This window comes from Gymnoscopelus braueri, assembly GCF_963280865.1.
Source record: "Gymnoscopelus braueri genome assembly, chromosome: 6".
NCBI classification, from domain to species: Eukaryota; Metazoa; Chordata; class Actinopteri; order Myctophiformes; family Myctophidae; genus Gymnoscopelus; species Gymnoscopelus braueri.
The window spans coordinates 44,813,146-44,838,555 of NC_137607.1; the positions used below are offsets into that span (position 1 = coordinate 44,813,146).

The 25,410-nt window shown below is 43.2% G+C and overlaps 1 protein-coding gene across 1 annotated transcript; it reads right to left on the bottom strand.

Annotated features, from left to right (window-relative positions):
* On the bottom strand, positions 1-24,474 carry LOC308086964 (WD repeat-containing protein 47-like; the record flags this gene model as incomplete). The annotated part of the gene is made up of 16 exons (XM_080430605.1): positions 1-146; positions 426-644; positions 1,467-1,598; positions 1,731-1,901; positions 2,553-2,725; positions 3,875-4,032; positions 4,298-4,376; positions 4,478-4,699; positions 5,218-5,402; positions 5,913-6,009; positions 13,301-13,441; positions 13,846-14,144; positions 14,298-14,606; positions 16,713-16,797; positions 21,080-21,163; positions 24,317-24,474. 16 exons carry the CDS (start codon positions 24,472-24,474, stop codon positions 1-3), a joined length of 2,658 nt encoding a protein of 885 aa, XP_080286731.1.
* Positions 24,475-25,410: the final 936 nt, after the last annotated feature.

Consider the following 25,410-nt stretch of genomic DNA (forward strand, 5'->3'; position numbering starts at 1 on the left):
TCAAAGGTCAACCTGAGCCCAGAGGGCGACAGTCTTATCTGCTGAGGAGGACACGAAGGTCAGGTCGCGGGTGTGCCACCGACACTGGATCACCTTGTCCGAGTGTTCCCCGGCAACCATCAGAGGCAGCGGCTTGGTCAGGTCACCTGTACAAGGAGACCACAAGGGGAGGTAAATGCAAATTCCCACAGAAAGAAGGTGTCGTTCACTGCCGCCGTTTTCCCTTTTTCTCCTTTGTACATATAGTGTTTTGTATGTTGATGAATTGAATACATATTGTAGAACCACAATGGAAACACGTCCTCAGGACTTTTATTATTGTTATTCTTTTAGCCTTAATGTCTTACTGTACCACGTGCTGTTTACATGTCTGTCTGACTAATTAATTATTCAATCAATCAATCAATCAATCTCTATCACTCTACCTTGCAGGTCGGTGACGATGGCCTTGTTGTCGTAGGAGCCCGTCAGGAGGTAGTGTGCCCGGGGCGAGAAGCGGACCGAGCGCACGTCGCTGCCGTGGGGCCGGTACGTCTGCACCGTGCGGGCCCCTCGGATGTCGTACAGCATGCAGCTGCTGTCCTCCTGGCCCGTGGCCAGCAGCCGTCCGCTGGGGTCCACCGCCACCGAGGCCACTGCACTTCCTGGGTTTGGTGGAGAGATGCTGGTTGCTAGTTTGACGATTCAAATCCTCTTGCATCTTAAAATAAAATGCTGATACCGATAGATAGGAACTTACAGTATGCTATGTTAGTTCCACTTATCGACACAATCGATTGATTGATCATTAAAATAAACATGCTCTGAAAATGCACAAGGCCCACAGCTATAAGGGCTGTGAAAAATCTAAAGTAGCATTATTGCCCTCTTGTGGGGAAATTGTGTTATCACAAATCAATCGTTAGTTGGAAACAAACAACTTCTTCCAGGCTACTGTAATTTACACAGTAACAGAAATACTGTATTATCTGACTAAGCTGTTATTTAACTGTACTGTCAATCTCTCCCTCTATGAGCGGTAACAAAATAGTCCACATTTACTGTCAAGCTCTACCTCTATGAGTGGAAACAAAATAGTCTACACTTACTGTCAATGTCTCCCACTATGAGTTAGTGACCTATAGCTTGTAGGTCTGCTTTTTGGTATTCAATGTAAACGTAGTATATCGTTGCTGTCGGGCAGAAACCTCATATCTGACTTTGTGTTTTTTCGTAAATCAATGTCCTACTTCACACAACAGCTACAGCTACAGCTTCACACAAAAGCATCAAAAGTAGCAGATCCACAAGCTCGAAACGCGGCTCGTTCGCACCGCGTTTCAATCTGCTACCTTTGCCGTTTTTCAATTTGAATCCCGAAAAGTAACAGTTTTGGACATCAGGTTTCCACCTGACAGACGATATAGGGCTTAGCGGTTAAAGATGACCATGACTGAGCCACTCCATGGCCGGTGCCGTGGACTGACCTGACCCGTGCAGGGTGGCGCCCACTACACGCACGCAGCTGGGCACCCGCAGGTCCCAGAATCGAACCGTCTTGTCCTGGGAGCCAGAGGCGATCATCCAGCCACCCCACGTATACAGAGAAAGAATGTGACCTACAGTAAGAGGACAAAATGACAAAACACACACACTGAGTGTTGGTGTGTAACAGACTAGTAAAGTTTCGATGGTGTGTGTGTGTGTGTGTGTGTGTGTGTGTGTGTGTGTGTGTGTGTGTGTGTGTGTACCAGTGTGTCCACTGAGGGCGTGCAGGCCCTGTCCTCTCTGACAGTCAGTGGTGTAGATGTTACAGTCTCCAGCACCGGCGCTGATCAGGATGGAGCCGCCACTTTCTGGACCCTCCATGAAGGCCAGGTCTCTGATGGTGCCGTCGTGCATGCTGAACTCCAGATCTGGACCTGAACAGCAATGTGTACACAGTACACACACTGTAACCCTAATGCTGTATATATAGGCGGTATTGTCCTCTAAGTCATTGGTTCTCAAAGTGGGGTCCAGGGACCCCCAGGGGTCCTTGGGGGCGGTACCAGGGGGTCCCCAGCAAAATTAGTTAATAAAGCGTCACAATCATTTTAACCCCTTTATCCATTTTTTTATACTTTGGCTATTCAAAAATTGCAGATATACAAGCTCATAATGCTATGAGCTTGTATATCTGCTATTTTAGAAAAATCTTGAAAATTTGTGCAAATCTTTGTGCAAAAATATATAATTTTTAAAAGCGAACATTCGTAACTCAAATCTTTGCTTCTGCGGGTGCCTGGAACAAAATATTTTGAGGTGGGGGTCCGCGGCCAAATATTGTTTTTGGGGGGGTCCTTGACCTGAAAAAGTTTGAGAACCACTGCTCTAAGAGTGTCAGTGGGCTGAGCGCGCCGGCAAGGAGTGATGGGATTGTTCTCGTTTACATCACCAGTTCTTCAGCACGGACTCCTTCTATCTTTCAAAATAGAAGAAAAGATAAGGATAATTCCGGAAAAGGAAGACAAAGGCGCATGCACGCACACACATACACACACACACACACACACACACACACAACAGCCTACCTGTGGCGTTGCAGTTGTCTGCGTTGAACGGAAGGACTTTGACGTATTTGTCGTTGGAGCCGGTGGCCAGCAGCTGACCACAGTGGCTCCACGCCACACAGTAGATGGAGCCCTTATGGTGCTTGTTCCTTCTGAAGCGCACCGCTGGCTGTCTGACCGCTCCACCAGAACCACTGGACCAACACATAAAAGACAACCCAGGTTGTTGTACAGATAATATATTGTTGCTGTCGGGCAGAAACCTCTTATCTCCATCCATATTCTAACCTTTTCATAAATTACACTTGATCATACTACAGCGTCACACAAAAGTATCAAAAGTAGCATCTGCTACTTTTGATATTTTGGGAATTTGAAAAGTACCATATGAGGTTTCCACCCGACAGAGACGATATACGAAACAGGTGGGACAAATTCAGAACTGCCTATGGTCAATAGAGTTTTATTAAGCTGTTTGGGCTTTTATTTATCGGGTTTCAGCCCGATTCGAGCCCCATTGACTTCCATTATAAAATTAAAGTTATACATTTCAAAAAGGTATAAAACATATTATGTGAAAAACGTGAGTGGAGGCATTTCTGTGGCCTACTGGCAGCAACTGTGCATACAAAGATTGGTGCTGATCAGTCTAGTGGTTTGTGAGATTAGCTCTGGACACACAGACACACCGTAAAAAATATTCCTATGAATAAAACACAGTAGATTCCAGACCTACAAGTTCAAAACGTGCCGCATCGCACCGCACCGCGTTTTGAGCTTGAAGATCTGCTATTTTACATACTTTTGTGTCACACTGTCGTATGATCAAGTTGGGCATTAATTTAAAAACATTAAAAGTAGATTGTTTCAGCGACAAAATGCACCAGTTTTAATATTAATAGAGATTCCAATAATTAACGAGGCAGTGGTTCTCAAAGTTGGGTCCGGGGACCCCCAGGGGTCCTTGAGGGGGTTCAAGGGGGTCCCCAGCAAAATTTGTTAATATAGCATCACAATCATTTTAACCACTTTATCCATGTTTTATACGTGGGTATTCAACAATAGCAGATAGACAAGCTCACAGCCCATCACTTTGTTCTGTGCTGCGAGCTTGTACATCTGCTATTTTTGGACATTTTTGAAATGTCACACACAAATTATTCAAAGTTTTCCAAACACTTTCAAGTGTTTGGAAAACTTTGAATAATTTTGAACATAAATCTTGTCTTCTCTTCTGGGGGTCCCTGGCACAAAACATTTTCAGATAGGGGGTCCATGGCCAAATCCATTTGCAGTGGTTTGAGAACCACTGCGTAATAATATGTGTAGTCTGTTAGTTCTACCTAGGGGTGAGGGTTTCTGGGTAGGCACAGACTCGCAAGGTCTTGGAGTTGGAGCCCACGGCGTAGAGCGCTCCCGATGGGTGGAAGGCGACACAGCGCACCGCCTGCGTGTCCTCCAGCTGGTTGACCTTCACAAACTGACCTTTGGTCTTCCCTGTCTGGACACAGGAAGAGTTTACACTGCTTCAGTATGAAAGGACATACCATTTACGCTGTATGGATGCACTGTACACTGTGCTTGTATTCTTTTTATTGCATCAACCACATAATTGCAACGTCCCCTAACCCTACAGTATCTGAATGGGAGCACAATTAATGCCTAAAAATACATATTATTCACAAGTAGCCTACTGTATTACAGTAGGTCTTGGTTCTATCAGCATTGCAGTAGAGTTAGTCATTCTGTTGGACCGGGAACTGTACCTCTTGTGTTATGCTCCGTGTAGTGGAGCCGAGAGAGTCATCTTGAACTGGTGGAAAAGTAGACTTCATTCTTTCAGCACTGGGACACACACACACACACACACACAGTTAGTAATCTCTGTATAATGATACCAGTTTTCTCAATATTTCAATATTTTCGGTCATATTTCTCATTCGTACCTCTGGCTGACAGGGGATTCGTCGAGGGACTGCATGCGCCCCCCTGTCTTGAGAGGAGTGCTGCTCCCGCCCCTGTCTGAGGTGTGGGTGACGGGGGGGGTGTCGGGGGTGGAGGGGCTGGGTTTGACCCCCGCTACTCCGTTCCACTGCTGGCTGAGCCGCGGGGTCCCCTCCAGGTCTATCCCATTCCCAATGTTCATCTCTTCCAGCTTCTGGATGGACCTGGACACAGAACCCAGAGTACAGACTTATACGTTGTTCGTCTGTTTTACATACTGCAGTGGTTCGCATATTTTAATTTCAAGGACCCCCAGTTTCGGTATGCATTAGGCCACGGACCCCCATTACAGACCTATACGGGTACATTTTTCTTGTTAGTTTCCATCTCCGATTAAGGTTTTAAAGTAAAAATACCACATAATTGTTTCTCATAAAATTTGTCGTGTTTTGCCAATTATTTGGGGGCCCACTTGCAGTACCCTCACAGCCCACCATTGGGCCCCGGCCCACAGGTTGAGAAACACTGCTGTGGGGCCTCCGCAATGCATGCTCCGTCTAAAAAAAGTGTTGTAGAAATCCACTTAAGCTTGACATGTTGTGATGCGACGCGTTGTGAGCTTGTACATCTGCTATTTTCGCTGTGCAACACCAGAGTATGACATGTATAAATTACGCATCCTATAGACCAAGCTTTTTTTCCCTTTTTTTCTAATGTGTGATATAATGTTCTCATGTCTGACTTGTTGAGGAAGGTCTCGGTGAGGTTGTGTTGGGCCCCTGCAGCCCCGGGCCCCGCCTCCTGTGGTTTGACTCCTCCCTCCAGCAGCATCTGTTGGTAGAGCTGTCTCTGCTGCTGCTTCTGCTCCAGATGCTGCTGAACCCGAAGCCGCTGGCGCTGGTACTCCTGGTACTGGTCTGAGTCACGCTGCAGGGGCACAGCGCGCACGCACACACTCATCAACATCCCAGTATTCATGAACAAGCACATATGTTACACAAATGTTAAGAGTGTGATTTAGGTGTGGTTCCCAAACTGAGGGTCCCCAAATTATGTTTGGGGGGTCCCCAGATGATTAGCTTAATGTGCTTACTGTTCTCACTCAACAGTAAACAAACCAACATACAGTATAAGTGTAATATACCAGGTATCTGCACATTTGCACAACAAGTGACAATTTAAGGACTTTTAAGATCAAATTGTCAAATATTATGTAAGAAAGATGCAAACATGTTGAAAATAGCCAATTTACAAAGCTCACACACACACACACACACACACACACACACACACACACACACACACACACACACACACACACACACACACACACACACACACACACACACACACACACACACACACACACACACACACACACACACACACACACACACACACACACACACACACACACACACAGCATTGTATCATTACCTCGTTCCTGTCTGTGCTACAGGGTGGCCCACCATCTTTTCCAGGGGTCAGGGGGGTGCGTGTGGCATTGGGGCTCTCCAGACCTTGAGGGTGTTTCCTAAAGACAGAAACATTAAAAAAAAAACGTTTGAATCTCAATCTATACATTGTTATTTGCTGGTTGGCCTATTGATATTACAAGTCATTAAAATTGACAAAAAATATAAGGATAAAACAAGGCACAGGTAGCTGCTGCTTCAAATAAATGTTCATGTTCCAGTGAAACTCATCACTGTCAGGTGAAAAGAAGTGGCTGGATATGTCACATGTATCAGAAGAGACACATGGTTGTTCGCTGCCTTTTCCAAGACCAGCCAGTAGGGGTCAGCAGTGACAGGGACTACATGGGGGGGAAATGGGATTTGTTATAATGACTAAATTGGGATAATGAAAAGAATGTATACATGAAAAAAATATATAATAATAAAATCCCCCACCATCCCTGCAACCTTGTGTAACACCACCAGCATTTAGAGCTTATCTTAAATGTAAAGAAAAGATAAAGGAGAAACTGAATAGGATGGCCACCAATTCAGAGATTATGGGTTCCATGCAAAGGGGCAGCCACACAGTTTCTCTGCAGCGCTCCATCCAGTCAGAGAGCAATCGAGAGTAAACGCAAACAGTAATGGACTTGGGGACAACCCTGCCTTGAACTTCTCTAAATGGCAAAAGGGGGGAGAGGTTCTTGCACTGTGAGCGTCATATCAATAAACGAGGCACCGAAGACCATAGCCCCAAGCACTAACCATACAAAAGGCCATTCTAGGTGACTGCAAATCCCCCAAAAAAGGACTGCAGCCAAAGTATTCAGATTTCGGGCAGCATCTAAGACAGGGGTCAAATCCGGCCCACAGGATGATTTGGGGAAAATTTGGAGTTCAACTTTTATTTTGTATCTTTACAGCAGACGATTTCTCACTGCTGTCTTTCCCTATTGCCGTCTGTAGCCTGCTGTGCTGGCAGCTTGTTGTGTGTACTTAAGAAACAACAGACAGTAGTTAACAACAACCCACTGTGTGTACTGCAACTCATCAACCCCCCCAGGTCTTCAGCGAGGCCAGCTCATTTCCCCTCTTTGCAGGCTGCGCATGTCACTCATGGGAATAATTACAACATGGACAGGAACAAGGAAAAAACTATACTAACTGTAAAGTGAGTTTAAGAATAGTTTCCATGCCTTCACATTCAAGAAGGAATTCTCACTCTTCTGTTTTCTGTTTTGCCATCAACACAAGCAGGTGTTCTCCATAAGGAACATAATTGGATTTGCTTTTTTACCTACAATCAGGGCTCGGAATTGCGACGCAAATGCGCCTGAATTTGAATCCGACCTAAACATATAATTGCACCTGTCGACTGCAAATAATTGCTGTGGTGCGACCAAAACGGCCGAGTGAACCAAAACAGGCGCTCCCTGCCATCCAACTGCCTTCTCCTCTGAGCTGCGCTAGTTCTTAATGCTAATCCAATAGCATGTATGTTGTAGTGTGTAGTTAACTACTCATTGACACAACAGTGTGGGGCATCGCTGAGCGTTTTGAGGCTACGGAGAGAAAGAGAGTCTCTCTCACTGTGAAAGAGAAGGAGGCGGACCTGAGTGAGTGAGTGAGTGAGTGAGTGAGTGAGTGAGTGTGTGTGTGTGTGTGTGTGTTGTAACTGTCGGAGCTAGACAGAGATCAAGTCATAGGAACAGAAAGCTGGTGGTACATTTCGGCAAATGAGTTTTGAAACTTAATTTGTAGCCTATTGACAAATGATTGACAACACACACAAAAAAACTGATCTATAGACAGATTTCTTGTTTACAAACATTGAGACTGCACGCTCAGGTGCTGGTTTCATGTAATCAATTTCCAATAAAAAATAATTGGGAGCGCTGGTTTCTGTTCATTCAACCTTTCTGTTCATTCTGTTCATTCAACCTCTGTCCATTCAACGGTATTGCGCGCCGAGAACAGCTGACATACAAGCTCACATCGCATCGCGAATGTTACCGTTGTGAGCTTGGAGGTCTGCTATTCTCGGCCGTTCTCTGCACGCAACACCTTCGCACGGCGGAGCATAAATTAGGTTTCAGGGGATACAGCTGCGCGATCAAGCAGGCTCTGGCGCCGTGATCGTAGGGAGCGCTCCCTCTGCGACTGGAGGTGGGGTTTGGAGGACAACTGCTTTGAGAATCGCTATAATTGTTTACACACAACATAAACCAAGGTATATATTTCAAGAGCGAGAGATCACAGTTAACATCCATCCTAAACCTTCTTCCTTCACAGTGGGAGGAAAACAACGTCTGAAAATTTGAAAAGTGCTGGGACCACTTTTACATTGCATCTAATGAGCTGTCGGGTTCTTTTGGCCCCGGCATGCGAGTGCATACTGGTTCTTTTCAGTGTGACGTTGTCTGGAAATGCGTCTATGTGCTCATTAGAAGTGAGTAGGCAGGCAGGGGCACGGTGCAGTCGGTAGCACTGTCGCCTCACATCTAGAAGGTCCTGGGTTCGATTCCTGCCGGGGACACTGTGGACGCTGGGGGCGTGTCTTCTCCTCCACGTCATCAGCGCCCATACCCTAGGTGGGGTTGGCGAAAGGGCCTACTCTGTGTAGAGTTAACTTTGTATGTTCTCCCCGTGTCTCCTAGGGTAGTTAATACCCTCACAAAAACATGTAGTAATCCTTGTCGCTATACCGCCTCCCCCATGACAGCCACACGCTATGTCCAACCGGGGAAACTCCCCCTGTCAGGTGACAAGAAGGTCAGTTGGCTCTCATGCATTGAAGGAGGCATGAGCTCGGCCCTGGGCTCCCTAGGCTGGTGGGGGATCACTGGGGTGAAAAAGGGTTACAAAATCTTGGGATAAAAAAAGTGTTAAAAAAAAAGAAGTGAGTAGGCTTATCTATACGCAATATGGCCAATGTAATGACAAATACCATGTTATATTTGCATTGCCATTATTTAATAACAGAAATTCCAATTATATTATCCAAATAAGCTATGAAGGTGAACAAAAAAACTGATGAAGATGTGATTGGCTTAGAGTGTAGACTACGGTCCTCATCTGGACATGTTTGATAGCTCAGTCTCTTTGAAGAGATGGATGGATGAGGGACAGACAGTCAGGACACTGCATTTTAAATCCTGGCTCCAGCATATTGTATGAAGTCCCAGTGGTGGCCCAACATGCATTTTTTAAGACTATTTTCATCATTTTATGTTATTTGTAAACCATACAGTTATATTATTGTTTTTATTAATAAAAAAAAATCGATTACATATTGGTGCTCCTTCAATTTTGGTGAGTACTCTACACACTTTTTCTGGTGCTCCTTAATTTTTAAATTGGTAGCACCGGTGCTGCCAAGTAAAAAAGAACATTTCGAGCCCGGCCTACAACCCTTCTATAAATCTGCTAAATCTGTGTGTGTGTGTGTGTGTGTGTGTGTGTGTGTGTGTGTGTGTGTGTGTGTGAGTGAATGACTTGGGAAATGACTTGGGAAAGCCTGCGGCAACTACAGAATTTTCCATAACACGAGGATACTCCATAACATGTGAAAGTCTAACACCTACAGCCTCAAAACACATTGGTCAAGCTGGTTCTACTGTATGGGGCTGAGTGCAGGTGAATAATCAAATGCGACAAGAACAAAGTCCGCCCATTCCACAATGACTGCTTGTGAAAGATCTGCCTTATATTCTGGCCCAATAAGATGTCAAATAAGGAACTCTATATAAAGACTGGCTGCCGAAACGTGATCTCAGAGATTAAACACTGTCGTCTAAAATGGTGTGGTAAGAATGACCCCAGAGCAGATCCCCAAAGTGGCCCCCAGACCACTCGCTGGGGGAAAGGAAACAAGGCCGATCTAAGATCACCTGGCAAAGAGGCTGAGCTGCTGGAGATGGGTCTCTAGTGGGGTGAGACACAACTGGTTGCTAAGGAACGTAATTAGGTGGTAACATTATCAATGCCTTATGCCCCATAAGGGCGAAGAGCCTAAGTATGGTCAATGAATTAAGCAAAATTAAATGAACAGACCTATGATATATACAGTATGAAGAAGTTAACAAAAGAGCGGTATAAAACCAAGACCAGGTAGCCTGTCTGGATTATAAGATACCTTAGACGGCGAGCACGCCGGCGTTTCTCAGCGTCTTCCAACACGTCCAGCCTAGCCTCCACACCGGACAACTGTGTAAGAACATCGGCTAATTTCTTATCGACAGCAGAAACAGCTATTCGTGTTTCTGACAGTTCCATCCGAATGTCCGTGAAATGTCTCGCTTGGTCCTCAGATAGCTTTCGGAGAAGTCCATGAATCACAGTCCTAGATGTGGGCTCAACTACAGAGTCACCCAGGGATTTTGAAGAAGTCTGTCCGGCCTTCGAGTTGGCATCAGCCCCAAAGCCTAGGCCTAACGACTCTTCAGCCGTGTTACCAGCATTTTTACGAATATTCTGCATTTCACTTGCAGGTACGATGAGTAATAGAAATGGTAACTAACTTGTGACTCCAGTAACAAATAACATGGATGTCAATGGTTTAAAGCTAAATAAAAAGCCAATAGAGCTGGAGCCTCCGATTCAAGCACCCGTCTTCCTTGCGCGTCCGTCCTCTACGGAAGCCCTTTTCAGTATTTTTGTGCTAAAGATTCAGAAAAGAATCAGTTGCCATTCCTCCTCTTACCCCTCCTTGGGGTAGCATTTCACTTAGATCGATCGTGTAAAGCTTTGTCAGCTAACTAGACATCAAGGTGATGCCAAGAAAAGCTCCGGAGATCTGATGCAAACTATACACACATCTCGGCTTACATTCCTCTACTGTCATTCTGTTGAGAGTTAGAGAGTTTCCACTGAACAATGTAACATGCTGTGCCTGTACTGAACTTACTGGTCTGGTATCAACATTGTCCTGAAAGAACATCTAATGGGTTTGGATGAGTGCTATTTACAAAAAAGAAAAGAGAAAATAAAATTCTGATGAAGATTGTGTAAGATCAAAACATTTAGAACTGCAATAAACAATTAAATGGAGCTGAGATACCAGTGTGTGGACTTTATTTTTGACTGTTTATCATTGTTTGTCCAGCACCTGGATGAGAGATTGGATGTGCATGCATCTCCTAAAATCACCTTTTATATTAAAAAAAGAATTGACCAGCCTTTTTATGTATCTATTTAAATTTTAGCATTTGCCTTGTTTTACTCTGCTTTATACTCGTCTTAAATTCATTCATTTTTAACCACTTAAACCCTATACTACAATGACCGGGTTCACAACAACGTTGTGATGAAGTGCCTAGAATATAGGTTCAAGAGGTTAAATCTTGGTAATTATTTTGTTAGTTTGTAAAACATAAGGATAGTTGCATATTGCATTATTAGAATTAAAAGGTAGGGTAAGTGATTTTCTTTGGTTAAAATAAGTGTTAAATAGCTCTATATTCTGATAGTACTCATTGCTATAGAGTGTTTGTTCAGTAAAAGGAGTCTCCTTGTCTCTCCAGCTCTTTATAAAACAGAAAATTCAGTTTCAGTTTAATTTCCAATTTTATCCAATCAGGATAGAGAACTCAATCAGGATATAGATTAAACAAGTGAAATTGGAAGTAATGACACTAAGAAATGAGCAGGCAAAATTGGAACTGGAACACTATAAAAATTAAGCTTAAAAATGGGTACTTGCTCCTGATTGGCTGAGATTTTGACACCTACCAGAAAATGTTTTTTCTGTTTATTAAAGAGCTGGAGAGACAAGGAGATTCCTGTTACTGAACAAACACTCTATAGCAATGATTACTATCAGAATATAGTGCTTTAACCTTTTTATAAAATACTTTTTGTTTTAACCCAAAAATATCACTTACCCTACCTTTAAGTTACGATTCAGAGTAGAGAGCCAGTGAATCCAGCAGGGGAGACACTTAATCGCTGCTAAAGAGCTAAAGCAGTTACTGGATTAGCGACATATAGACATTAACATTGGGGATTAATAGCAAAAGTTACAGATTAACTTGCTTAAGGCTGTTCGGGCACAGTAGGAAGGCTTAGGATATCGTTGCTGTCGGACAGAAATATTGTATCTCCATATTTAAACTTTTTATGTTTTTTCGTAAATGTATGCCCTACAAATAGCAGATCTACAAGCTTGTGAGCTTGTAGATCAGCTATTTTCACTATTTAAAATGATTTAAAAACGCTTTTGGAGACTGGGAGCGCCATGGAGGGTGAAGGCTGCGAGTGAGCTCCGATAAATCGTCGCGTTATTTCCTTTTTTTGGGCGGTGAAACCGCCCCTATAAGTGAGGTTTGGATATTTGTACAACAAATCCTGCGCTGTGATTGGCCAAAAATGTACCCCGCCTAACCCTGCACCGTGATTGGCCAATCACAGTCTATTCAGGACTGTGATTGGCCAATGTCACGACACATGTGCATAGCCCTATATAAGAAACCATAACTTAAAAAAAACGATAAATTCGTTTTTTTTAAGTTATGGTTTGGTTTCTTCCATCATAAAGAGTGTTTCAATAAATGTATTTATTTTTTGTACATGATTGGTTGACTCCATTCAGTATTGTGATTAGCTAGCAAGACACCGCCCACTTCACACAGGGTGTGATTTTTAGTATTGTTTTGCCTTTCTTTTTTCATCTACACTGTCAGGAGTATACTATGTGTAAATATGTAGATAAATTGTTGCTGTTTTTATTTATCTCTTTCTCTTCTTCTTGCCCCCCTCCTTCTTCTTCCCTTCCTCTTTTTATGGAAATAATAAAAACGATGGAGCTTGCACAAAAACAAATTTCACCCACTGTTTTACACCTGTAAACCTGATGTGACAATAAAGTTGATTCTGATTCTGACATACAAGGTTTCCACCTGACATACAGTAATAACCATGATAATTAAAGCAGTTTGAACAGTAATGTCAGTCTCAACCTGAGCGTGCACAAAATACTCCCAAACCCTAGTTCAAGACTATCACATGTCTCCAGAAAGGATGGATTACACAGTATAGCAGTGCAGAATGTATCCATTCAGACACTGTTTGTATACCTCGACTATAACAAACTTAATTAGCTTAGGCCCTTTGTTTTCCCAAATTGTGTTTCAATTTAGGTTTCTCGAAACACAAGTTACAACGTTGCTTAATTAAGTCCCGTTATATACTTGACGAATAGCAAAAACAGCCGATCTAAAAACTCATAACGCGTTGCGATGCAACGTGTTCTGAGCTTGTAGAGCTGTTATTTTGTGAGGGTAATAACATGCGAAGTAGGGACGCCAGGTTGAAAGTAGTTTAACAGTCAAATAGCAGACTGTGCTGCGACCTCCAGCCTCTGTTTACCTTTCCGGTGAGTCGTCCTGCTGATGTACGTTGTTCTCCACCAGGCTTCTGCTGAGGCATGGCTTCACCCCCCCGTCCATCCCTCTCTTATCCTGGGCAGTCAGGCCGTGAGACAACCCATCCAGAGCCGGGTTCAGGGACCTGGACACAAGGTTATTAGTGCAGGTTATTAGAGTTAAGAATTTTTATTTCAATTTCAGTTTCTGTTCTCAACTTCAGTTCAGTTTTGGTTCGTTTTTTAGATTTCTTTTGCTAGTTAGTTTCGTTTTTTAAAAGGCTTAGACTTTTTAGTCAGAGCTTGCAGATCAGCTATTTTGGACCATTTTAGAGCTAAAAACTGCTGCAGCTAAAATATTGGACGATTTCATATCCACCCAAAATAGTAGTCTAGACATTTTCTCTATAATCTTAGTTAGTTTTAGTAAGTATTGTAAACACACAATATAGTTTTAGTTATCCTATATTATCATCTCAGTTAAATAAAATGTACTTTTTTTCTTTTTTTCTTATTCTTCTTCAATTGTCGTTATTTCGTTAACCCTGACCTGGACATGTAGGTGTCAGCCGACAGGGGCCGGCGGCGGAGAGGCGAGGACGCCAAGGGGGACAGGCGGTTGATCAAGGGGGAGAGGAGGTCGGCGTAGCCGGCCTTGGAGGGCTTGACCAGCCGGTCCACGTGGATGCTGAGGGTCTTCTGCTGGAAGGCACAGGAGAAGGCGCCGGGGGACAGGTTCTGGAGCCAGGACAGCAGGGACAGGTCCAGCTCGTCACAGCCGTTCCCACACAGCACGTCCACTCCCAGCAGCACCTCGCCCTCCGTGATCTCCTCACCGGTCGCTTTGCTCTGGACGTTAGGTGAGCAAACAATTAAGATTTGGCAGCCCCCCTGTAGTAACTCTGAGGACCCCCTAGGGGTACCAGACCCCTGTTGAAGACCCCCGCTTTAGACTAATAAGATTGTATTCAACCATCAAGAGACACACGCACACAGCCCTACCTGACAGAACTCCACACAGCACTCGTACAGGATGCCTTTAATCAGCAGCTGGAAGAGCCGGTTCCCGCTGGCCCGGAAGCCCGCCTCGCTCAGCTTCCTGTCCGCCGGGATGAACTCGGCCACCATGACGCAGGCCTCCTCGAAGCAGTGGACGCGCGCCGTGCTGGGGTTCCAGTCTTTGAACTGGGCGTGGTGGGTGAGGCGGGGCAGCGTGAGGAGCAGGCACAGCTGGCTGTAGTCGTCCTTGGCGGGACAGAGGGCCTCCAGGCTGTGGAGGCAACGCACCGCCTCCTGCATGCTCAGCTCCAGCTGAAGAAAGACACAAGAAAAACATGAGCCAGATATGTGACTTAATACAAAAAAAGAATTTTAATAATGCATTCATATAGATTGAATGCCACATAAAGGTGCCGAATCAAGGGGGCCGACCACACATAAAGTACAGTAGTCACAACAACACCCGTTCAATTCCAGTGGAGTGGTTTTCCTACTAATTAAAATAAAATCTTCTGTGTTCTCTATCTATCTACATTATCGATCTCTCTATCTACTGTATCTTCTATCTACTAGTCCATACCCGTCCGGGGCTATGAGCACCCAAAGTATGAGCAGTTTGGGTGATGCGCTGTGTACAGACAGTATATATATCAGGGATGGAAAGTGACTTTGTACCTGGTACCTGCAACAGTTCCAACACACACGCGCGCGTGTCCCACACAGGCCGTAAATGAAAGTCCTTTATACGTTTGCAGCGTTCTCTATGTAACAGTGCCCGTGCGCAGTTTGCAGTTTGACCATTCATCCCATAGCTTGGGGCGCTATAACCATGGCGACGGCTGTAAGCATAGCGACGATAGCTCCCATAGCCCAAACTCAGAAAGGGCTAATCAGCCTCAGGTCTAAATGGGTTAAAGGGGCAAAATTTTCTGAGGATGGGCAGAAATATTACTGCTAGAAACATGGGCATCACTTTCAATCCCGAACTCAATCTCGGCATATATAAGCGTATATAAGGTTATTCAATCTTATGTTTATTACCTGAGAAAAAATCTTATTGTTTCTGTCCATCTCTGATCTGACAAAATGTGTTCATGCATTTATTTCATCACGTCTAGACTACTGCAACTCTCTGTACACAAAAGGGTCTCTTTATTGTCTTAAACTGGTTCAGAACACTGCAGCTCTAACCCTAACCCTACTTACTCACTTACTTACTTATGCATCAGATCCATATACTGTAAGGCTATGTGACTCATCTGACCACATACATAAAATAAGACCACTTTCACAAAATTCCATGACCACTGTATGTTTTATTTCTCTGGTACTTCCAACCAATGGTGCTGCTCCGACATGAAAACTCAGCTACGCACTGATTATCTTGAACTTGACCGACTTTAGCGCACCCCTGCTGTGGTAGTCCAACTGTCTGCTCTATATCTGGGCCATTAGAGCCCTATTACTAGTGGGACAAACAAATAAATAAAAAGACCCTCAAGAAAATGGGTGAATGTTAACAATATAAATGCCCTCAAATTTAACAAAGAAATTAATATAGCATTGTAATATAATAAACTATTTAAATAGCACATTGGAAAATCAATGTTAAAAAGTGCTTTGCAAAATAAATAAAATGTAAACAGCTTAGGAGAAAATGCTAAATAAAATAAAATTAGGAGGATTAAGCTTTATAAAAGCAACTGTAAATGTATGTTTCAAGAAGGGATTTAAAACAAGGCACAGCAAGCCTTTTCTCTAACTGCTAAAGCCAAGTATCCTTATGTTTTTAAGATGGACTTTGGAATGACCGCATGCAGCAGTGCATGCCTGAGGATCTCAGGCAACGCGTTTGCTCAGAGGGGGAGAGATTCAGTAATCTAGGTCAGCCGGACCACACCTAGCCTTGTATGTAGAGTGAAACTTAAAAAAAGAATCTTAGAGATAGGCAGCAACGGTAGGGATGCTACGATAAGTGAAATGTTTTGGAGCCAGTTAGAAGTCGAGCTGCAGTGTTCTGAACCAGTTTAAGACAATAAAGAGACCCTTTTGTGTACTGAGAGATGCAGTAGTCTAGACGTGATGAAATAAAAGCATGAGCACATTTTGTCAGATCAGAGATGGACAGAAACAATTAGATTTTTTCTCAGGTAATAAACATAAGATTGAATAACCTTAGATATATTGAAAGCGATGCCCATGTTTCTAGCAGCAATATTTCCCATCCTCAGACATTTTTCCCCTTTAACCCATTTAGACCTGAGGCTGATTAGCCTTCTAATATTTAAAATTATTAAAAAATAAAGTATGTTGCTATATACTGTACATAGCAACAACAACCCCAAAAGGGGTTCCTGTCTGGAAAGGTATAGTTACAAATAGCCAATAGGGGTTCCCGGCCTAAATGGGTTGACTCACATTTTGAGGGTCTTCTGCTGCTGACATGGCGTTGTTCACACACAGGGCTTCCAGAAACTTCTGCTTCAGAATGATGTAACGAAACCTGCACACAAAATAAACAGTAAGAAAAAAATGCTTTCCAAGAACATGAATTGGTTTGACACGCTACCCGGTACGCTACGGTCGGTAGAGCTCCTCAAAGCCGTCACTCCGGAAGGATTCGGGGAGATTTTCAAGACGTTCCAAGAGGAGGGCCTTGTATCTAGCGAGTGTAGTCTCTAGGCGGGCGAGGCGGTCCTCATAACTCTTCCCACCAAGACAGTTCTCTAGGCGGGCGAAGCGCTCCGCAAAACCCTTCTCAAGACCGTTAAGACGGGCGAGGCGGTCCTCAAAAGCCCTCTCAAGGCGAGTGAGACGGCTCTCTAAAACCGCCAGTTCGGATTCCCGTGGGATACGGGTCTCCTCCGGTTCAGATGTCGGGTTAAACTTCCCAGGGGACTCTGCCGGGGTCATTCTGGTCTGATCGTACTGTTACAGATCACAACAGGTACGTGTAAAAGGTGTAAAATAAATGGAATAAAGCCTTGGCGAAGGTACAAGGATGGATGTTCAGGTTAAGATCTCTCAGGAAGGTCACAAGAGAATACAGAACACCAAATGTTAGAAAACCAACAATTATTGAAAACCAACGATTATAGAAAACCAACGATGAACTGGAAAACAAGGCACGAGGGTTAAAATAGGCAAGAAAGGAATGAGGTTACGTCATGGCTGCGTCACCCTTAAAGGACAACTTTGTTTTTTTACAACCAAGGTTTATATTTTAGCTTGTAATTAAAGTAAATAAAAGATGAGTGTTCTTTTTTTTTCATTTATTGCTTTCTATAGTGTTAGCAATTTTCGCAATCTTTTTTACAGTGGGCGGGGGCATTCTGTCCGGTGGCTAAATATACTACTGTAAATAATAATAAAAAAAAATAAAAAAAAATAAAAAAAACGTTGGGTTATTGTGTAAAAAAAAGACATATTTAGCCACCGGACAGAATGCCCCCGCCCACTGTAAAAAAGATCGCTAAAATTGCTAAAACTATAGAAAGCAGTAAATAAATAAAAAATAACACTCATCTTTTATTTACTTTAATTACAATCTAAAACATAAACCTTAAAAAAAACTAAGTTGTCCTTTAACACTCCCTGCTTTCACCTTGTGGTAAGCATCTCATCTACCTGTAGGTCATGCATTAGGTTTGTCCATTATTATTAGTATTATCTGTTAGATAGATGAAGATGTATGTCACCTTTATTATTTCAATAGATTACAAATCTCTGTAATATAGACTGTTGTTGACTGTTTGGAGAGTAGTTACAAGAGATTATAATAAAAAGAGACAGTGGCTGCAGTTACATGGACATCATGTATTCATTCAGAATGAACTCATTCAGAATGAACTCATTCCGAATAGAGGAATCTGTTCCACTCACCTGTTTACATGGAACCTGAATAAAAGTATTCCTCGTTTACATGATCAAAGCATTCATTAGGAATATAACTTTTGACATGCGCAAAGTGGTTCCCGCCTACGCCCGGGCATGGACCAGGGGCCACTACCCATAGCAGAGCTTCCCCTGGTGGGCATGGGAGGAGGCAATAGCCCCCTTGTGCCTCCGCGGCGGAGGTCTGTCGGTCGTAGGCAGGCCGGGAAGCAACGCACCGACTCCTGGCCAGGCAGCGTTGTATGCGGTGCAAGCCTGTGTTCCTTTGTTATCGCCGTTTTAATGCAAAAGTAGCAGATCTACAAGTTCAGACCAGTTTATTTTTTTGTATTGGTACCAGACACGGTAAAACTTAGGCTAGCCTATAGGCCTACTATTTGTCACATTCTCATGTAGGTACGATGACGTCATCGCGCATTCGCACATGGTCATTATAATAATAAATAATAATACATAAACACCGGACCGCTCATGGTCATTATAATAATACATGGAGAGAGAGAGAGAGTTACAGTCTATGAAACAAGGCACTCTCATTTATGGCAAAAGTACAAAAGTATTGGCATCAAAATACACTTATAAAGTAGAAAGTATAGGCTACTCATTATGCCGAATGTCACGTTTTTCTTGTATTATTATGAAAAGGCTTTGAAACATGCTGTAACTCATTCACTGTGACGAAACCCCTCTTTCTGCGCCGAGTAGCGCACATGGGTTGAATGCAGGGTCTGTCGTCCTAAAACACAATCGCCCCGGGTGAAAGTCCAGCGACCATGGAGCGGCCGCGGATGGCCCGCTCAAAAGGTGCGTGGGGCGGGGTGTTTTGCGACGACCGTTCCGGCTGCCCATGAAATGAATTGATGAAGTACAACTCATCTGTTTTCGCTGCAGCTGCGCCCTAATAATGTTGTTTTCATTTATTTTTGTTCACGTATGCTATTAACACCTAATCTGCCAGAATTATTTCAGATTTTTTGCTGTAGACTGCCAGAGATTTTTCATTGAAAAAAAAAGTACTCAGGAGCCGAGATACAGAATTTTTAAGTTTTAAGTTAACAAGGAAGTGGATAGGAGTTTAAATCTTCGATAAATCATATCTCCTTGGTCTTTGGGTCAAAAAAAAAAAAGCCAGGCGAGGGATTAAATAGAACGCAGATATGCGTCTTTGGCAGCCAATGTGTTAAAATAATGCAGCTATTGCAGTATTGGGCCTTAACACATTAACTGCCAAGACCGTAGTCCTACGGGCCGTTAAATCCAACTGTTAAGCGCCGAGACCGTAGCCCTACGGGCTGCGGTCTTTTCGCGCATGCGCGGTCCGGGTGCACTTTCGGAATTTTTTTGATCCACTTCCGTTTCCGGTTTGATGACAGGAAATAGAATTATTTGGGATCCGGTTTTCACGATCACGCCCGCCCTCGTTCTACAGACGAAACTGAAACTCAATTCTCTTCCTGTAGTTTTTTCTCCTCGCATTTCACTGTTTAACGTAATCCGCTCTAACTCAAACATGGATGCCCCGTTTGACACGTGGTTTTCACTGGGAGATACAGGGAGATCGCGCGGATGTAAACAGACTGTGTAGCGCTCAATCTTAAGGATTTTAACAAGATCTATGGCGACATGAAAAAAACAAAAAAACAACAAAAACACCTTGGCACTGGTGAGTACATTATGAGATTAGCCCTTGGCAGTGGATGTGTTAACATGTGATTAAAAATGTATATGTATTTGGCCCCTCATATATAAAATAAATGTAAAATCTGATTTAAAATTGAAACTTGCAGCTGATCAATGCGTTTCTGCATTTACGTGTGGACAGGGATTTTTTTTAAATCTTTGTCATGTGGCCAGGGATTCTTTTTAAAAACTGAGGACTAAAATACCCGTTTAGAAAAAGATCCATATAAGTGTAGCCTAGGCCAGCAATCCTCGGAGCGTCCGTTCTCCTGGACAAGTCTGGGCTTAACCATGACAGGCTTATTAAATGACGCTATAGAATAGAATCATTCATTTTATCCCGCAGGAGCGAGCGCTTCTCAGCACCAACCGTGGGCGAATTAGAGATTTGATAGGTCATTTTTTGACAATTCTGACAGCACTACTAAGCACGGACATGCGCAAAGGAATGCATGTATTCCAAACAGACAGGAGCGTTCGGAATAAGGTGTTTACATGGTCAATTCCGATTGGTTAGGTATATACCAATTCAAACGGTCTATACCACCCCTCCAAACCCGAATGAAAATTAATTCGGGTCAGACTGGAATGGAATATTCTATTCCAATTGAGGTGTCTACATGAGCATTTCTATTCTGAATGAATTCATCCATTCATTCATTCCGAATAGAAGTGTATTCATTCCGAATAAAACTGTCCATGTAACTGCAGCCACTGTGATGTTATCATTCCTGTATACTTTCAGCAAGCTCAGCCCTACACACACAGTCTGCCAGCATCCTGCTATGACAGGCGCCTATGCCGCTGGGATCCTGTCATTGCTGTCAGCTGATCCCTAGTCAGTGAGAGACACTGACACAATGACATGACAGTGTCACTAGAAGACAAAGACTTCCCCAGATGTGCTCTCTGGTTAGGCAATCTCTTTCAGTTTACTAGTTAATACATCCCAGTCTGATGAGACAGAATATCAGGAGAACCAGATAGGTCCTATATGAGGCAAAATATTCAAAAGTATTTTTTTTGCACCCCAAAGTCATTAAAAAAAAACATTGAAAATAGCCAATCTTCAAGCTGCTATTTCTGAATGACATCATAATATGACAAAGTATAAAATGGGGCTTCAGTAGTTAAATCATCTCAACTCAAAAACAAACACAAGACAGAAAACAACAAACCATGGTGAATATGAAATAAGAGAACAAGCTCACCTCTTCTTGTCAAACTTGTCCATGCTTTCCAGTGGCTGGATGAACTGCAGCACCTCATCCCACTGGCCATCCAGAATAAGCTGTCTGTCCAAAAAAATAATGATAATAAAATAAAAATACATACAGCTATTCAGTCTTCTCTAAACCTTTTTCTAGCACACGGAAATATTATACCCTGGACTTTGGATGTTCTCCGTGGACACTTGCTGGATTACCCACATTCCAGAAGATCAGACGTATACATATTCATGGATACTGGAATACTAAATGAGGGTTAAGATACCGAAAAGCTCCTTTAGGGAAGTTTTTTGGGGAGATGGATTTAAACAACACCAGGGGACATGTGGACAAGGACTTTAAACTAATTCTACCAAAATGTAGAGCACCGACCGCACCTCTGATCAGGTCAACAGGTACAGTACAGGGCAGAGAATCAATGTCATATTATGCATTATTGAAACATGACCACCATTCAGTAAATTCTACACTGGACAAGTGACAAAGTGATTTATTATTTTATTTAAATTAAATAAAGGGGGATGGTGGCCAGTCTGCTCCTCTATGTCTGTCTTCTACTTAAGTGAATTTTATTGATATATTGCCAAATCACAACTAACGTAATCTCCTACCACTTTAGAGCGGGTTAAGACTATGGGCCTATCTAGCCTTACCCCTTTATGCCTTAACTTTTTTGGAATATTTTACTATTTTGAAAAACATTTTAAAATAGTTCAAATAGCCAATCTACAAGCTCACAACAACGTGTCGATGTAGATTGGCTATTTGAACTTTTTATTCGTTTTTCAAAATAGTAAAAAATGCCTAAAAGGTTTAGGCATAAGGGGTAAAGATAGGGGTAAAGATAGGGCCCTCTGTTCTTAAATTTACAGAGATCCAACAATCCCCCCCATCATGAGAAAGCACTTGGCGAGGGAAAAACTCCCCTTTAACAGGAAGTAACCTTGGACAGAATCTGGCTCTGGGTGGGCGGCCATCTGCCTCAGACAGTGGGAGGGGCCAAAGACACAAAGGCCTTGGGCTCAAACTGTTGGACATGCAGCTACTGAGGAGAATCCCAAACGCTTGGCTGCACACAAAACAGACATGTTTTAAGCTGTAAACATGAAATAAAATCAACAGATAAAAGTTTTTCTTGAATGCAAATCATATGGAATTTCAATATTCTGGTCAATGAAATGGTCATGTAAACATGACACCGGAAAACCTGCACTCCTGCCGGCACTGACCGCAGCCCTGCAAGATAACATGGGAAATGGACGCATCTGAAGTCTAGGCTTGCGTTGGCTATGATGCATCTGAAGCACATGTAATTGTGTGTAGTTTGTTTGATTTACATTGGAGTATTGGCTCACTGAAAGAAAACTACAAGCGAAATGTTCACTATAATGACACCCCCAAAATACAGACGACAATTTTAATTTCACTGACCTGGCACATCATGTCTAATTAGTCCCCATTAAGACAGCTAGAAAACAAGGTAACTGCAATTGTAACTCCCTGGCAGAGTACAAAAACTAGCAGTGCATGATGTTATACTGCATATTTTATTATCACCTTGGGGAAATGTGTCCTCAGCATTTGACCCATCCCAAGTACATACCAGCGGTGCAGCGCACAGGGACCAACTCCAGTTGTGATGCCAGCCCAATACCTTGATCAAGGGCAGTGGCAATGGTATGTACCCAGCTTGCATGTCTTTTGGTGGAGTACCCGGAGGAAACCCACGCAAACACGGGGAGAACATACTACACAGAAAGGCCTCCCGTCAGGGTTGGAACCCAGGAACTTCTTGGTGAGAAGCAACAATGTGCCACCATGCTGCCCATGGTACTAAGGGTCCTGGCTTGCAACCCACTGGTTTTAGACCACTGGAGCTAATTAGTTAAATCAGCTGATGGAGTATTTGGTTGGAATAAAACATTTCTCAATAGGCCCAATCCCAATGTCCCCGCTAAAGCCTTTAAGGGAGTCCTTCACCCAATTTCAACCTTATCTTCATGTAATTGGTCCTCAATAATGCTCATTGCGATGTCGGGCTTCTCTTAAAAGAAGCCGGAAAATCTAGATCTTAAAATCTAGTCCTATATTGTGCTGATCAGAGCATCCACCCACTGTCCACCTACATGGCAATTTTATTATAGGATGCAGTATACAGTATATATTTGTACCTTTATAGACTTTACTCATTTATTATCTCTTGTCCCTCATCTTTACTGAATACATGTCTTCTCCAACCCGTCTCTCTTTTGAAATATGGTGATTGAAAGCATTGCTGTTGGCATACAGTCATGATTGACGTTTGGAGCAATTCCCTGGTAATCCCGGATTTAACGTCATAAATGTGTGGGGTAATTCCCTCAGGCAAAAGTCTGCAGAAATGCAGACTTACAGAAAGCGTGCATAAAGTGATCTGAGGGAGCCTTCATGCACTTGACAGTTTGACAGTGGGACAGCCCTAAGTCCTCGCAGGCTTCGCGTGAATGTGCCTTTAAGTCTGTTAGTCCATAAGGGTAGAAATTGGGACTGGGCCATAGAATATGACTGTTGGGGCACGATCACATGTGCGAATGCAGGCAAATTCCTATCTTGTCGTGCTGAATGTGTAGTGCACGCTGTGACGTGCACAGAAATGAGTTTGCTGGTTTGTAGTCAGTTTGAATGGATGTAGTTCTCCTCTATCATGGCTCACAAAGAAAACTAAAGCCAATGACAATCAAGGGGGTCAGTCACACATACTTCTTTGAAATTGTTTGAGGCCCAATCAAAGTTCACCAAAGTTTAACTCCTTCGCTTGTCGATCGATGTGAAAGGGAAGGTGATGTGTGATTGTGCCATTAGAGCACTGGTTCTGACAGGGTGCTACTGAGCAATGCATGGAGTGAGACATCTTGGTTCTCTGCGTCGAGTCCTCCCTTGATCGGGTTCCAGGGTGTCCCCAGCTAAATGATTGATAGGAACCAAATGGACCCTTATGGGTGTGTAACTAAGAGACTGAAAATGTTAATCAAATAGAACCAAATGGACCTGTAAGGACCATTTTGTTCCATTGGTGTTAGAGTTAAATTAACACTGAGGATATTACAGTGTAGATTCGGGGCCCAGGGATATATATAGTTTCACACGGGGATGGGGGTCATAGACTAATGCATATCAAACTGTGGGTCGTTGAAATAAAAAAAAAAGTTGGGAATTATTCCCTCCTCCTCTCCCCCTTACCTGAGGAAGAGCATGTCATCCGAGTAGAGTCCGTTGATGACTCCGCTCTCCTTCTCCAGGCCCAACATGCTGATGTGCAACTTCCTGGAGTTCAGGAAGTCCAGCATGAGCTTGATCACCTCCGCCTCCTTGATGTTGATGGTCTCCTCCGCTGTCATGGTTACTGGGTCACTGCTGTCAGCTCAGGAGAGGTGACTGGAGGAGAGAGACAGGGACAGAGCACAGGAGATGATAGGTGGTACTCAAAGTGGGGTCTAGGGACCACCAGGGATCCTTGAGGGGGTCTCCAGCAGAATTAGTAAACATAGCATCAAAATCATTTAACCACTATCAAAAACCTATGCCTTTCTTTTTTTGTGAGTACTTTTACTGTAAGTAGGCCTATATTTTGGATATACTCCACCACTGGATGAAATGATGCAGAATGACAGATAAGCTGAAAACATACTTCCTCTCTGCAATGAATGTCAAGTCTTATCTCATCTCATCTTGCAAATAAAGAAAGAAAACAGACATCTCCCTTATTTTGCAGTATCCTTCCAAAATGACACGGCCACCATTTGAAGAAGCTCTTGACCATGATGACCATGCTGCATGCATTCATTATTGAACAACAACATTTTGAATCTTAAATCCACGTGATGGTGTAACACAAATCCTGATTCTGATGCGTTCACACTTTCATAATAGTGTGAATAGAAATGTGTGTTGACAGTGACACTATCAACAGGGATAAATGGGAGGAGGGGGGGGGGGTATTTCTCATGAGGTGCTAAATGACAAACATTAGTTGAACATCGCCATACTTTCACATTCTTATTAGGATATAATCACACCCAAAGGATGCCCTCTGACTCAAACACCTTTTTAAAGGGTTAATCATTGCAACATCATGTAGGCTGCTGTGCTGTGCTGTGTGGTGATGCAGTCAGTGTGCACTTGTGTCCTAGTGTCCTATAATAGTGCACATTCATTATTATGTTGGTGAGTGAAATAACGGGCTACTTACAGTAATGGGACAATGCACAACACAAGACAAGACAATTAAGATCAGTCACACCTCCCGAATCATCCATAAAGTGTCATTTAAACGG